Source organism: Micropterus salmoides, unplaced genomic scaffold (genome assembly GCF_014851395.1).
Source record: "Micropterus salmoides isolate LMB-PRFRI ecotype aquatic unplaced genomic scaffold, ASM1485139v1 Ms_hic_scaffold_11, whole genome shotgun sequence".
In the NCBI taxonomy this organism is placed as follows: domain Eukaryota; kingdom Metazoa; phylum Chordata; class Actinopteri; order Centrarchiformes; family Centrarchidae; genus Micropterus; species Micropterus salmoides.
In genome coordinates, this window is record NW_024040152.1 from 17061968 (window position 1) to 17078407 (window position 16440).

Here is a 16440-nt window from a genome sequence, read left to right on the forward strand (position 1 = left end):
TCTGTCTTGGCGGAAGAAGGGCAGATGGATTTACCATATGGCCGACAGGAACCATGCCGGCTTTCTATCTCAATACGCCCCCATCCCGCCATGTTTTCTTTTCTATCACTTTCATCTAGATCATAACAGCCAGAGTTAGTAGTACATCACAGGACACAAAGCTTCTGCATATTATACTAATTGATACACAGTGATATGTGACTGTTTTAGGCTTTAACAATAACATGACTGAGCATACAATCTTCTACAAAAAGAGAGACCTCTAAAATGAACTCATTATTTTCTCTGTGTGTGTGTCTGTGTGAGTTGATACCCAGGATACATGTAGAGCACAGATGACATCTGTGTGTTTGTGTGACAAAAATGGGCGGAAGAATTGCAGACCAAGCAGACTGTCAAAGAGACAAAGATACATAGACACAGAGCGAAATAGAGGAAGAGCTACACCGAGAGGAACCCTGCGATGCAGACTGGGAGAGACAGTCAGGGTGGACTATTGCCCGCGGGGAGCAGACATCCAGAGCTCTGTGCTGACAAACTGACAGCCACCACCAGACTCGAGGGCAGCACTGTCCCAAGCATTGTTATGCAGACAGGACTGCTCCACCTAACAAGCCAAGATGTGTGTGCCAAATATTTTCCAAATGTACATGTTTATGTAGTCTATCCATATCTTAGAAGCTTAGATCTTTGGTCCCAGGTGAGAGCTGGTATTTAAATAAATGGTGAAAGTGTACAGCATGACACACTGGAAGAGGAAGTGCAAATGTGTCCAATGTGCAGTGGTGGAACAAGTATTAGATCCTTTATAATACCACAATGTAAAAATACTCAATTACAAGTTAGACCTGCCTTCAAAATGTTACTTAAGTAGAAGTATGCAGTGTTATCAGCAAAATGTACCAGCGTATCAAAAGTAAAAGGACTCGGATTAGGCAGAAAAGCGGCCCATGTGAGTGTTATACAATTTTATACGTTGCTAATGGTACATTAATGTGTAAGTAGCAGTAGTTCGTCGTAAGACGAATATATGTTTTGTAAGTAAAATCCGTAACTGCAAAGTAAAGCTGGCAGATTAATGTCACAAGTATGAAGAATAAAGTAGATAAATGGAAATAAAGTACATGTACCTCAAAATTGTACTGTAAAATACGTGATTAAACATACTTACAGTAGTTACTTTTCCACCTCTGCCAATGTGCCAACTCAAATGATATGGGAGCTTAGTTAAAACAGTTTTTTCCTATTGTCTAAGTATGATAAAACAGAAAATAATAGTTTCCCGATGCACAAAGACTGAGTTGGTTATTCACGCATGAAACATTGTATAACTGGTCATTAAGTTGACCAGTTACAAAGATTTAGGTTTGTAGCATTAAAAGTTCTTCTTCTGTTTGGTGTAATTCATTTGAAATGTAAAATGTTTGAAATTATTTATTTTTTTGGCTTTATATATGTGCTACCACAAGATGTCTTGCTATATTTTTAATATTTAATATGCAACAGTGTTTTCGCCATACTATGTCTGGCATGCCACGCATATAAAAACCAAACAAGTAGAGAATCTCTTTCAATTTTTATGTGCATTTTACGTCACTGTGTGAACGACCAATAAAAAACTGCCAAAATACTGTATCTCTGAAGACGAATGCTGCAGCATTAAGATATCTCTCTCTCTCTCTCTCTCTCTCTCTCTCTCTCTCATATCGCTTGAATAATTCAGTCTCTCCAGAAGACACTGGAGAGGAATGACGAAGGCAGAAGGGAGACGAGGAAGAGACCAGAAAAGGAGGGAGTAAAGAAGAAGTGGAAGGGAGGAGAGAGCTGTAACATATTTGAAATAAATCTGGTGGGCTTGAAGGAACAACAAACAAATCAGTTCTTCTTGTTTCACAGTTTCTCTGCAGAAGATACAATGACAAGCAATATAATTACATTTAAATAACTAGTGATGTGCTTTTTGCTCAGCTCCATCTCCGTCTGTGTACCTACCTACTTCTCATCCTTTTTTCTGAGGTAACATTCCTCTTTTAGCCATACCCTACTGTCCATCTAATTTAGTTCCTCTCCCATCTGACCTTTCAACACCTCTAAAGCTGTCATATGGGGATGAATCTTAATTAGCTCTGTGTGTCAGGCCGCCACTACCAACACCTATTAGAGTACATACATACTTCCACACAAGAAGACACATACACACATATGGACACAAACAGACACAAATCCCTGACGTCTCTTATCTCCTTTCTGGGTACACCAGACACACACTTCTTCTGGACATTTTAATTAGAGCAAAAAGGACACACACGCAGGGTATCAGTGGCTTGTTCTTTCACTAAAAGCTCAAGGCGCTTTTTTTTTTTTCAATCTCAGATCTGTCCTTTCGTACCGACCATAATGCCTGTAATTGTTATTATCTAATTGGCCAAGGGCTTTTCTACTGTCTGCAGGCTTTGTGACCCAGCAAATATCTCTGTCCTGACACCTCTGCGTCGTTCTCAGGGTTCATAAGTAGCGACGACTGCTGTGTGATCTGAAACTGATTCTGGCTTTGTCTCAACCTCCTCTCAGGACAATAACTGACCTGTGTATGAATCCTCTAATACCACATCATCATCTGCTGCACACACAGTCCTGTAGCACATTGATTTCCAGCCAGGGTATTTTTGCAGTTCACTGCAGACAGAGTGTGGAGTAACTCAGGATATTTGAAACAGTAGCAATCATGATTTGGTAAAACCAAATATATATATATATATATATATATATATATATATACACAACCCTGTTTTCACAAAAGTTGTGTTAAATATAAATATAAATAAAATGTGATCATGTGCAAAACATTTAAACCCCATCTTTAACTGAAAATAGCACAAAAATCAGATGTTGAAACTGAGAAATATTATTGTTGTTTGAGAATGATATGCCTACTTCGAATTTAAAGCAACACGTTTCATTGTGTAAGAAAAATCTTCAATAATTTATGTTTAGAAGGAAAACAAATACACAAATCACATAACAAATTAGCTTCCAGAGGGCTGTAACAAATTGGCAATCAAATTATTATTGAAGTAAAAGTACAAAAGTGTAGAAGTGTAGAATGTACTTAAAGTACCAAAAGTAAAAGTATTCATTATGCAGAATGGCCCATTTCAGAATAATGTTTATTATATTATTGGATTATAATTATTGATGCAATAATTAATGATGCAGCTGCTAAAGGTGGGGCTCATTAAAATTACTTAATATACCGCTGGGTAGCTTGTGAATTAAGTAGTAGTACGGATGCATAATTGACCAAACCTACTGAAAAATCAGCCTAACCAAGCCTCAAATTTGACACCGTCCATCGTCAACCGCTTATCCTGCGTACAGGGTCGCAGGGGGCTGGAGCCAATCCCAGCTGACATCGGGCGAAAGGCGGGGTACACAATTAGGGTCACCAATCAACCTAGACCGCATGTCTTTGGACGGTGGGAGGAAGCCGGAGCACCCGGAGAGAACTCACGCAGACACAGGGAGAACATGCAAATTCCACACAGAAAGGCCGGGGCAACCGGAGTTTGAACCCACGACCTTTTTGCTGTGAGGCGACAATCATGCTAACCACTGCATTACCGTGTCGCCCACTTCAAGGATAATATTTTTTTACTTTGTTAAAAAGGAGAGTGGTATGAAATGCAACACGGGTTCTCGGCTGGATGTGGAAGGTCAACGTCACGGTTATATGTGCCCTAACCACTAAGCCATCAGAAAACCCAGGAATAACTATATATTGTATCAAAATTATGTAACAGTATCCACTTTCATACAGGGCTGCAACTAACAATCATTTTCATTATCAATATATATCTGTTGACTATTTTCTTGAGTAATCAATAATCAAAGAAGAGAACATTGACTAACCCCTCTAAGAGAAGCCACCACCGGCTCCTACAAAGTACATACATACATTTTCGTGTGGAGTACTTACATCGCTGCTGCCTTGTCCTCCAGGTTCGATCATGTAGGTGTGATTGCCATCGAAAAACATCCCACTGAAGAAGAAAGAGAGGAGAGCGGAGAGCACATATCAACGACAGTTTCTGTTGTTTTATTCAACACTAAAAGGAATAATGCATCTGAATTCAACTCCTCCTCAGCTATCAGTATGATACATTAGCTATTTCAGCGCTTGCCTGAGGGGGGTTATTGTATTATTAGAGCATTTGTCAAAATAATAACTGTAATGCACTACTACAAGGTCCCTCTTGTTTCTGTCCTGACTGCTGTATTTGGCATATCTACAGCTTAGGAGGGGTGGAGGATAATGTGAAACAAAAGGTCATGCAGTGATCTGAGAGATTCCCCCCACACAGCATAACTTAAAGGTCACCTAAGGATTTTATTTCTGGAAAAATGAGAAAGAGTTTGAACTGGTTGACCACACGTTGCAATGACTAAGACATCTTCGAAAGCATTTTAGCAGAAAATCGGTGTAAATCCTGATGATCCTCCTGATATTCATTGAAAGATGTAGTGACGTCATAAACACTTTCACTCACTGTGTACTTAAAAACTCTAAATACATTTGCCATATAAAGGTATGTGAGGGAGAGGCCACACACACACACACACACACACACACACACACACACACAAGTTTGTCCAAGCAATCATTTTAAAAAGTCAGAGATCAATTTCTCATTTAGCAGCTGGGTAAAGGTCTCCTTGTCTCCGCCCTGCCCGTATGTGCGCATGTGTACAAAAAAAGAATCATCCGTTAATTAACTTTATCTGAAGCTTTTAGGAGATTGGTCGGGCCAAACTGTGAAGTCAGGAGGGTAAACACTGCAGGCAAACACACACATCTGCCTGTTCTTTCTGGCCTTCAATATACAGAATTCACCTTCAACACACTGGTCACCCTGGTCCAACATTGCACTTACAGCAGATTACACATATGAAAAAAAAGAAAGAAAACACAGGTCAAAGTGTAGATTGCTTTGAGTCATTTTGTTCTATTTGCGTTCTATTTAGTGTCTTATTATCCCTGTATTTTATTACATCAGTATGGAGCGGAATGTAACATGTAGTCCTTATTGCAGTTCACAAAACAAATGTTTGATGTTGATTTTAATAGTTTTTGCAACCCAAACCAAACACTAGTCATTCTGCTTTGAGACAACAAGGAAAAATTCACAATTCTTCCACTGTTTTCTTTTTTAAAGGTGCCTATTTTCTCAATCAGCTTCTTACTATCAGCATTGGGATCCTACATGAACACACAATTTTCTGCCAAAGTTAGAACAATTTCTGGTAATTTCACATGAGAAACTTGTGTCTGCGCCTTTCTCAATGATTTGAAGTAGGCAAGGCTCAGTTGGAAAAAAGTAATGTCACGTTCATCTGTGCACCAATCAGAATTTTTGGATCTAAAGGTGATCACAGAAATTGCCAGGTCATTGTCAATCAAATCTGATCAAACTACCCCATTAATTTCCTTTGAATGACAAACCCTTCGTGAACGATACTAAAGGTCTTTTCAGAACAAATGCTAAAACTTAGCTCGTTAGTTAAAAAATTTGAACTCATCTATTTCTATGAGCCTCTAACTGCTCAGTACCAAACAGCAAAAAAAATTAGTTTAGCAACTAGAGTTAGCGACGGGCTTTAAAGCTACATCATATAGTGTTTGCACTGGTGGCAACAACCAAAGTTGCTTAGATGAAGCACACTGTTGTTCTGAATTAAAAGCAGATTTTAAAGGGCTCAGCTTTTGAACATTCGGGTTTCTGGGAAATGAGAATGCAAAGTGTTCAGGCTGATAATTTCTTAATCAGTGTGAGAATTTGCTAAAACAGGAACTCTGCTTAACTGTCTAAATCTCATGTGATGGATGAAGCTGAGATCACTATCCCTCTATAAAGGTAATACATTGCAGGGTAAAGTTTCTCTCTGTGTGATGTGAGAGTGTGTGTGTGTGTGTGTGTGCTTGTGTAGATGGAGAAAGAGAGAGAGAAAGAGGAGAGAGCAGGATGTATATTATGGTAAATACCTGACTAAGCATAAGGGAAATACTCTCCCTCTAATGTCTAACCTCCCGACACCACCATGCAGTCCTCTAACTCTTTCCCTCTCACTCTGTCTCTCAACTCCTCTCCCACACCCACACACCCACATACACTCACACCCATACACACACCCACACACACACACACACACACAGTATGGGAATATCAATTGGAATGAAAACCCCAACACATGAGATTGAAATCAAATATATTTACTTTCTTTGGGTTTGACTAATTCATGACCTACTTTTCATTATTTTGTGTGTGCCGTTACATTATTTGCTGTGCTGCCAAACACGTTGCCACAATCACATGAAATATACAAAACGTAATTAAAGCTAGCTTATTCAGCAAGTATCAGTCTGGTTACTTTAATTAGCAGAATTTATTTATCTGCACAGATTATTTGCTTTTTTCAGCCTGACATTATATTTGGATTGAATCTAGCTTTGATGAGGCACAATGGAGTGAGAGTGAATAATAATGCTTTCAGAAACACCTGAAAGGGATAATTAGATGAAATAGCGTATACTGTCAACAATGTGTAGATGTGAATGTTGTTATATACTCTCTACTAAAAGACTTCATAAAGCTTAGATCTTTCCGTCATCACACCCCAAACCTAAATTTACATTTAATAAAAAGTCTAGGCGGTTCTACCTACCACACGCTTTGTGTTTTCTTAGAGAAATCCCTGTTATTCAATTTAAAAATATTCAGTCATCACAACTAAACATAAATTAACGCACAGTCCTCGGGGTCCAGACAGTAACAAACATGATGAATCACACCATGAATATAAGGATTACTGTTGATGAATGAGCAGCAGATCAGGCTGACAACGGGCTTTTTCTTGTTTTCTGTCAGATTGCTATAAATGCTTTATTTCTTTGGCAACTACTTTTTAAGACACCTAAATAATTAATGTAAAAACAGCAAGTGCAAAATATACTGTTTAGTGTGTTAAAAAGCAGTGTGGGTGTTTATGTCTTATGTTCACAATTTCAGGAAAATACTGTTTCCTTTAAGGAAATGTGTGTAAACAACTGTGAAAAACTGTAATATATGCGCGTGTTCTAATTATTCCCAGGTGCCTTTTTATGCAGCTGTACACAATGACATTCAATACCATCCATCCATCCATCCATCTATCGTCAACTGCTTATCCTGCGTACAGGGTCGTGGGGACATTCAATACCACATTATACATTTTTAACATGCAGGATGTCCACAACTGATCTCTTGCTTCTCTTCCTACATACAGTATATTAGCACACACACACACTAAATCATAAGACGCATATACAGTGTACATGCATTCCTCCCAGCAGGCTTTGTTTCTGACCCATCTCTCTTCAACAGAGCGCTGCTTTAGAGCACAAACTCTAAAAATACCAACGCCAGGAAGAGAAGACATCTGAGCAGCACCTGTCTGTGTGAATGATAATCTGTCTGACGAAAAATGCAGAGACAAAGAAGGCCTGGCTAAAACTAATCACATTGACCTAATGGATACATGAGAGCAAGGAACAGCACCTGGACACACAGACTAAAGAATAAATAATAACAAAATAAAGTCACACACACACACACATAAAATTTGTACTTACTGCAATCCATGACAGGTCGAGAGAGCCACAAAGGAGAGAGGAATGTCTCTGACCTTCCCCTGATAGTAGCAGTGCTCTCCTCCCTGTGAGCAAGACACACACAGATTAAGATCATACACATGGTTACCTGCTAAAATGTCTCATACACTCAAACAGAGAGTGAATTTTTTTTTATTACCATATTCCATCAGGAAATGAGTTCAGAGCAATCGATCACACAGAATTCATTTGCTAACGCACAAAAGTGCGATCTGGTGTAGATATGTGCATGTACATGTACTATGTGTTACTTTGCACTTCGAGCTTAACCCATTCACATCCTGCAATCTGGGTGTAAGCTGCTCTGTGACATCTCTTTCCTCCATCCCAACTTCTACCCACAATAGGAGGCAACAGCTTTGGTGACTCGTAAAGTTTTTTCCATCTCTGTCACGGCTCGCCACCAACCACTCATACTCTTTATCTCCATCTGTCTATATGCGTGTGCAGTGTGCGCCCCCCTCCCTCTCTGGGAGCGTAAACACACATTTATTTTCTATAGACGTGTATGATGTCTAAGTGTCTAAGTGCTCTGCAGGCCATAACTTCCTGGTCCATTTCTTGCTGCCTAACAGCCATTAGGCAGGAAGCCGGTCTCCCTGAGGAAACGCAGCTTTTATCAAAGGATCAATTTCGCCTCTACAATCTGATGCTGAGCAACGCACTGCTTCGTCGTCTTCTACCTCCAGCTCTGTCTCTGTGGACTTCATCCAAATCCACGCCTGTCGTATGGGTTTGTGTGAGGATGCATGCATGTGTTTGTTGTTCTCATTAAACTACATGAGCACCCCTTCCAGTTCAGCTCAGCAGCATTGGATGGGTCTGGAGTCAGGGCTCTGTGCAGGCCATCCAAATTCTTCCACTCTAAAAGACCTGGCATTTTCGCCTGAATATAGTCATGCTGTAACAGGAAAGGGCCTTCCCCAAACTGTTGCCACGAAGTTGGAAGCACACAGTGTCCAAATATCATTGTATGATGATTTTTCTTACAGGAATTAGTAGACATTTTGGGAAGTACGCTTACTGACTTTCAGTTAGATGAGAAAATGGATACAACTCTCATGTCTGTTAACAAAATGCATCTACGAGCAGCTCTAAAATCTAGTGGTCACCAAGAGATGAACACCAGAAAGGGACTCTGTTGTGTTGTTTTTAGACTTTATTGTCTGTATGGATTATACAAAGGAGATATGATGTGCTAATTAGTGAGCTTTAAAGGTGTTGGTCCATGGCTTTATATTTACTCTCAGCAAGAAAGTGAATACATGTATTTCCCAAAATGCAGAAATACTCCTAAAATTTCCTCTTTAATGGAACTAAGGGGCTGAGTTCAAACAAGCATGGCCACATAATTTTGATAGCGCTAATTTACATAATTATCTATTTTACAGAAATTGGAGTTACAAACAGTTAGGATTTAGAAGATTTATGCAGTAAAAAGGGGTCCTCATAAATCTACAGTAATACAAATTTGTGTGTGATGAATCTTCATACATACTGACTCTTGAAATCGAGTCAGTCATGCTGAGTTTGATTTGTTTTCTTTGTTGTTGTTCTTGAGTTTTATGGTTGTTTCTCTCTCTCAGTCCCAATTACTCACTCTTAGCTATCATTTCTGAGTCTGATTCTTACAGGATAGAGGAAACAAGCTACGAGCTTGCGGCTAGGGGCATGTATCACGGTAAGGCCACATCCCCACTACTAGGTTTTCGTTTTAAAACGGGGACCTTTTGCTACATTTTCACAGCACTGACTCTCTCAAGCTCTGAGACGAAACATGTGAATGGGGTGCCACAGAAGAAGTTGTACAAGTGAAGTAGATAAACCTAAAGAGAGCTACAGATGAAGAGAGAGAGGCTGGGTAAAGAGACGTAGAGCGAGAGTGAAATGAAAAGACAAGAGAGGGCTATTTATAAGCGGTGCTCTACTATCCCAGCGTCTCTTCTTCCCCTGTCACCCTGAACCTTCTGCTCCACTTCTCATGAAAGCAAGAAACACCCAAAACCCAGCACTGTGGGTACATCTTCAGAGTGAGTGAGGATGTGTGTGTGTGTGTGTGTGTGTGTGTGTGTGTGTGTGTGTGTGTGTGTGTGTGTGTGTGTGTGCGCGTGTGTGTGTTGCTAAATTGGTCTGATCTGTGATCTCCTTAGACCCATGTAAGAGTAATTAATCTAATCTGGACATCACAATGCACAATGAAAAGGGTCAGACAGTTGGTAAACAATTAGAACACTCTGCCCTCTGAATGTCAGTGAAAGTTTGAGCACGGAATTAGATAATGAACAGGAATAAGTAAATTACGCAAATATATATAATATTTTACTTATCCATGGGACAGAAAGTGTGTGTCTGTGGAGTTAATTTGTGCATGTACAGTATTAACACTTGATGTACCACTTTAATTACTTCAATCTATCCCCACTTACAGCTGATGTACTTTCGTAACATCTCCAGGTGTATCAGGCCATTGTGAGTAGTGCTAAAGATTAACTAGCTGGGCTGCTTTATGGCAACACTGGATTTTTATATGAAGGGAGTTTCCATATTATGGCCAACAGACTCACTTCGATTAGGAAACACTTAAAAGTACTCTATAACAAACCCAATTATTATCACCATGCTCATATCATTCAAAGATATAATTCATCCATTATGGAATGTTTTAAATGGTGTTATTATAGATTGATTCTAACTCGTACGTACTGTTTTATACTTGCTTTGATTTGTTGTTTGATATTGTTAAACAAATTTTGTGTTTAATTTCATTATATGTATATTTTAATTGCAACTGTATGTATAATGTTTTTCATCTGTTTTCAGTTTTTAGTATTGTTGGGGCTACAGGTGCACATTAGCAGTTATGCTAACCCAAGCACATTAACTTTGACATACTTAAATATCTGTTCTGATTAAGTGCATGGTTCCCTGCAAATAAATAATAAACAAAACTGGTGTGTCAGTGTGATGATTTCTCAGGTATCTCATTAGATGAATCAGACATTCCTGAATGGTTATTTTATAAAACAGAGTTTCAATTGATTTGCCAGAATATGTACATGTGTATATCATGATAGATATCATGTAACATATTCTGGAAAACTTATATTGATGTGGCAATATAAAAATTACATACACTGTGATAGGATTGTATCCATGCCTCCCACCCCTAACAGTAAGTAGGTAGGTGAGTATTTTATTCTTACTGTGCAGAGCTCCAACTCTCCTTCTACAAATCTATACAACTGATGAAGGAAAGTTTTCACAATTTTTGTTCAGCACACAAAAGCCAAGTCTAACAAAGCAAGGAATTGTTAAAAAGTTCAAAACGTTGTCTCCAAATCTGGTGCGTTTCATATATCCTCTCGTGTTCCTCATTTGTTGATTCCGGATTATCGTAGCAATAAAAATAAATTTTACAATAATTACTTTATTATAGACAGCTGTAGCATCATGTTTGCTTTAGCTGAACAGTGGAATATGTTTTGTGCTAAACAAGGATTTGGGATTTGTCCTACATTCATTGCAATAAACTAAATGTGGACAAAAAGTTAGAACTGCTACCACAATTAACAGTATGTACTCCCTCTATTACCTATGTACTACATTAACTCTTCACACTTTTCATATAGAGCAGATCTAGACAGTACTCCTTGTAATATTATTATGAACAAAGGGGATTCTGAGTTAGACCTATGACAGCAGCAGCTGTGTTACGATGACATTTTGACCTCTGTGAGCAGAGTAACAAACAGGAGCTCGTCTCAAATTAACCTTCCTGAACGGCAGCTGTTAATAAAGAGGCAATATATTATTATTCTTTCCACTATTTAAAAAGGAAAGCATAACAATAGAATAGACAGAGTACATTATGGATATTCATTTTCAAGATAAAGTAATTCACAGAAAGATTGCTTTATAATACGTTCCATAATTACCAAGTGACTATATCACACAATATGTGGTGTAGTAATTTGGATCATTCTCCGTAAAGTATCTAATAACTCACTAATCTGCTGCTTAGCTGAGTAAATCCTGACCATTATAACCCAACCCCCCCCTACACACACACACACACACACACACACACTTATGAGATGACGCCTCAGTGTGTGTCCTGTAACTAAGTAAGTCCGGATTTCAGAGGATTATCACAGCAATCTTAATTTCATGTTAGTTGATGGTTTAAACCACAGCTTCAGTTCCACTTTGGTCGTCCGAAATCTAAGATGAACAAAACTGAATGGCTGTATGATTCTGCTATTTGGGCCCTACTTATTTTAGCTTTCTAAAAAGCTAACATGGTTGTCTGTAGCTTCTTGTTAGGCCTGCTTGAGATGTTAAATCTGAATTAATAGATTTATTTTGTCCACTTTCGTACACAAGAAGCAGTAAACACAACATTCATATATTATCTGCTTATAGCTGGACGATACAGCCAAAAATGTTATCACGATAAAAACTTTCATCTTTCAATATCAATAATTATCACGATAACTATTGAATCGTTATTTATTTCGAGTTTCGAGAGATTTTTGCTGAGTGAAAGTTAAAGAAACCCGATTGTGGTTTAACCTTTTCTTTATGGTCAACACTTGAGGCCACGCAGTGGATCACTTCACAAATCTGAGGTAGAACATTCAAAACAATTATGATAAAATCTTTGTCAACAAATATGAGTAAAATTAAGTAAAAGCTTTTTTCAGTCCTTTTTTCTCAACAAATTAAACATCTTAAAAAAGAAATTAAGTAACACTAATTCGTGTAGCTGCTAAATGCTCCACTAAGTTCACCGATGATAATTCTCTATGGGTTAGTCATTTCGAGTGATATTTCATATTACACATTTTATCCATTGCTGATATAAAAATATTTAACATTTTGAGTGGAGTATGTTCTGCATACATTTACACCCTGTATTGACAACCAGTTGCATGGTAACACCAGGGGTGAATGGGGTCTTAGTGTCAAGACCAGAAGCACCATGAAAACACTGTAGCTTCCATTCTAACTACAAATAGTCTCATAGTGAAAGTGTGAGTGCGCATGAGCAGAGATGATTTGCAGAATCTTACATTGCTGACGACTGTCCTCCCTTTTTCTGACAAATGCCTTTCCACGTACCCTGAAGACAGCAGATCACTGGGAACAGAGAAGAAAGACAAAAGAGAATTAAAGTTTGTAAATGTGTGATTTTCATTAAAGTGTCACTCTGTTATACAAGTGTGTTTGTATTTTATAAGTAGATTGTATTCAGTCTTGGCAGCACAGGGCTTCAGAGCATCAGCCCGGCTAATTATGACCAGCGTACGGGGACGAGGCTATTTCCAGCACACAAACTCTCACAAACACAATTATTCAAATCCAGCCTTCTAGCAAATGTCTGGCGCGTGTGTGTGTGTGTGTGTGTGTGTGTGTGTGTGTGTGTGTGTGTGTGTGTGTGTGTGTGTGTGTGTGTGTGTGTGCCCAAAGAATGAAGGACACCTGAAGGTCAGTAAGGAGTAAAAAAAAAAGTCACACAGGCAGAATGGGAAAGAGGCAAGAAATAAATTGAGAGAGCAAGGAAGACAAAGAGTGGCATAAATAACAGGAAATCAGTCTGTGTGTGCTTTCTCAGCAGAGCTGGACCCAAGAATCCCAATGGAGATACACACTGCAGGCCCAATCTGAGACAGAGATGAATGAGCTATAGTGCACACAAAGCCACACACACACAAACACAAAGAGGAATGCGGTATGTGAACGGGGATTCATACCTTCTTCAGCCTATTTCAAAATATAATATAGGTAAAAGTTTTAGCCTCTTATCTCACAAATAGATCACCTGGACATGGACACACATATACACACACATTCACAGGCACACACGATCACATACATAAACACAAGGCAGTGTCGGAGTGGGCTTTTATTTCTTTATATATACACTGACTGAGCAGTGCCAGAGCCAACAGTAATCTGTATTGTATACACAAACACACACACATACACACACAATGCAAATGTTAAGAACATATCCCAGCCAATTCTGCACCAGAAGAGAGCATTAGAAAAATCAGTACAGTACAGTACAATCAGCATAACAAGAAGATTTTTATCTGATTAAAGTGAGTTTAGTTTTGCTGAATAAGGGGCCTTGGAATACTTTCCAAAAAACTAAATCACTGGCAATACTGTTGTGTCAGAATGCAGAAATTGATACAAAATGTAACACCTGTGTCACATAAACAGTTTGAGCATACAGTGACGGATGGAAAATGTGGGTGAAATTGTGAAGATTTTGTTTTTCCCGCACAGCAGGAAATTTATACATTGGCGAAAGATAATACCCAGCCTCTCCCTGAGCCTCTGATGATCGTGATACTGACTGTGAAAGGTTTTTATCACACTTTGCGGGAAAGGTGGAGTCAATAAGATCTGCCTTTTTAGATGCTGATCACCCACTCAGGGATTCCTGGAGCGACTCCCTTGTAAAAGAGACTGTGTCTAAATGGGACTTTCCTGTTAAAATAAAGGTTAATTAAAAAAAATAAATAAAACTTATCTTCAATTATTGTGCCTCATCTCAAAGAAACTATGTCTCAGATGAGAGTAAGTTTTTATTTGAAGTCATGGATTGTATTAGTGCATATTTCCTATCAAATTTGAACAGCTTGCTGTCTACTGGTTGTGTCTCGGATTAATTTAAAACTGCTTGCGTCCACCTATTCCTAAAACAAAACCTGGCCTTAATCCTAACATCCGAGACAAACATCATCCAATCTCTACACTGCCTTTTATTTCAAAGATTCTTGAGAAAAAAAATGTTTCTAAGCAGCTCCTTGCTGCTGTGGAAAACAATAGCAAAAGTTTCAATCTGGACTTGAGTGCTGCCTTTGATACAAATGACCATGGCATTCTGTTCGATAGACTGAGGCACTGGGTGGGCATCAATTGACAGTTTTATGTCATCTTATTGTCTTATCAATCATGGTGTGCCTCAAGGGTCAATTCTTGGACCAGTTATCCATAATATGCTCACTTTGGGTGACCTGATCCGTAGAAATGGTATTTCTTTCCATTGTTTTGCACATGACACACAGTCGTACCTCCCTGTTAAGCTCACTGACCTCAGTAGAGTTCCCTACAGGACTGCCTGGCTGATATAAATTCCAACTAAACAGAAATCCTTGTTATTGGACCCATCATATCACGAAACAAATGCTGCCCGGTCCCCTGTCACAATATATCAAGCCTGTTGCAAGAAATTTTGGTGTCTTATTTGATAGTAATATGTTTTAGGCAACACATCACTAAGCGTAGCAGTCATGTTTTTATCACCTTAGAAATAATAATAGATCTTCAGAATTACTACAGACTTTACAGAACTCAGCTGCTGGGCTTATCACCAGAACCAAGAGGTACAATCACATCACACCTGTTTTTGCCTCTTTACATTGGATCCCTGATTGTTTTAGGATTGATTTTAAGATCTTAGTGATTACTTTTAAGGCTCTTCATTAACCTGGATAGAGATTATATTCTGGATCTTTTAATAATCTTTTATAAGATTTGTTTAGTTTAAGATCTTCAGGCCTCAGGTCTCCTGCCTCTTCCTGAGTCCAGGCTGAAAACTAAAGGGGACAGAGCATTTGCTGTCAGGGCACTAAGGATCTGGAACAACCTGCCTGAGGAAATTAGTCTGTCAGAGTCATGCCTTCCTTAATGTCACTTCTAAAACACACTTTTATCGGAAGGCATATCTTGATTTTATCCAAGCCGTCTTCTTATTCATTATTTTTATTCTTTTTTTATTTCTTCTTTTATCCTGCTTTTTTGTCTTTTATTTTCTTGTTATTTCTCATATTTTTATCATTTACTTTAGTTATTTAATTTCATTTTTCTCTCCATCTCTGTAAAGCACCTTGAACGTTGTTTTGATAAGTGCTCTATAATAAAATAAAGTTTATTATTAATAAAAAATATTTGAAGATTACTAAACAGATAAAAACTGTATTTGTAAGTCAAAATGCATAAAACTAATACTAAATCCATTCAAAACGCAACACATTCAACACAGAACTGATTAGTGACAGTACTACAAACGTTTAATCAATTAGTTTATCAACAGAAAAGTAATCTGCAAATACTTTGATAGTGTTTCAATAACTTAACCTATTCTCCAAGCAAAGATGCCAAACATTTCATGGTTCCAGGCTCTTCATAGTGAGAATGTACTGCTTACATTACTGTAAACCGTATCTTTGGGGTATTGGACAAAACAATATGTTTGATGTAGTCTCCTAGGGGCACTGGATACCACTCTCACTTCGGTAAGCTAAGCTAGCAAACTTCTTCGCCAGCAACCTGTTAGCTTAGCTTATCTTAAAGACTCGAAACAGGAGTGGACCACCTCTAGGTAGTATTAGAGTTTCTTATATCCACCATTTTAAAAAAACTGATGTCTTTGACAAAGGGACAGACTGCTGAAAGCAAAGGAAAATCAGTAACTGTAATGAGTCATAAAAAGGCAGATGGTAGGAAATAGTTTTGCTTTTGAAGGCAGACATATCGTGTGTTTTTTAAATATAAACTGAGCTTTCTTTCAGGAAGTAAAAGTTTTCCATTTGAATGAAGGCCCTGACATCAGCATGAACAGGAGGCTGTTTAAGATGACTAATGGCCATTTTTTCTACAGCAATAAAAAAATATGCAGGGAAAGAGGAGAGTGAGTTGAGAGTGAGGTGAAATGAAAGAGG

The 16440-nt window shown here is 38.4% G+C and overlaps 1 protein-coding gene across 3 annotated transcripts in view; it reads right to left on the bottom strand.

Moving 5' to 3' along the window:
* Positions 1-16440, bottom strand: part of adam22 (ADAM metallopeptidase domain 22) — a 72369-nt gene that overhangs the window by 36418 nt on the left and 19511 nt on the right. For all 3 annotated transcript variants that reach the window (XM_038711469.1, XM_038711470.1, XM_038711471.1), the window contains exons 4-6: positions 12778-12844; positions 7667-7749; positions 3977-4040 (exon numbers count right to left, since the gene is read on the bottom strand). In XM_038711469.1, coding sequence (XP_038567397.1) covers positions 3977-4040; positions 7667-7749; positions 12778-12844 — 214 coding nt within the window. The remainder of the gene's footprint in view (positions 1-3976; positions 4041-7666; positions 7750-12777; positions 12845-16440) is intronic.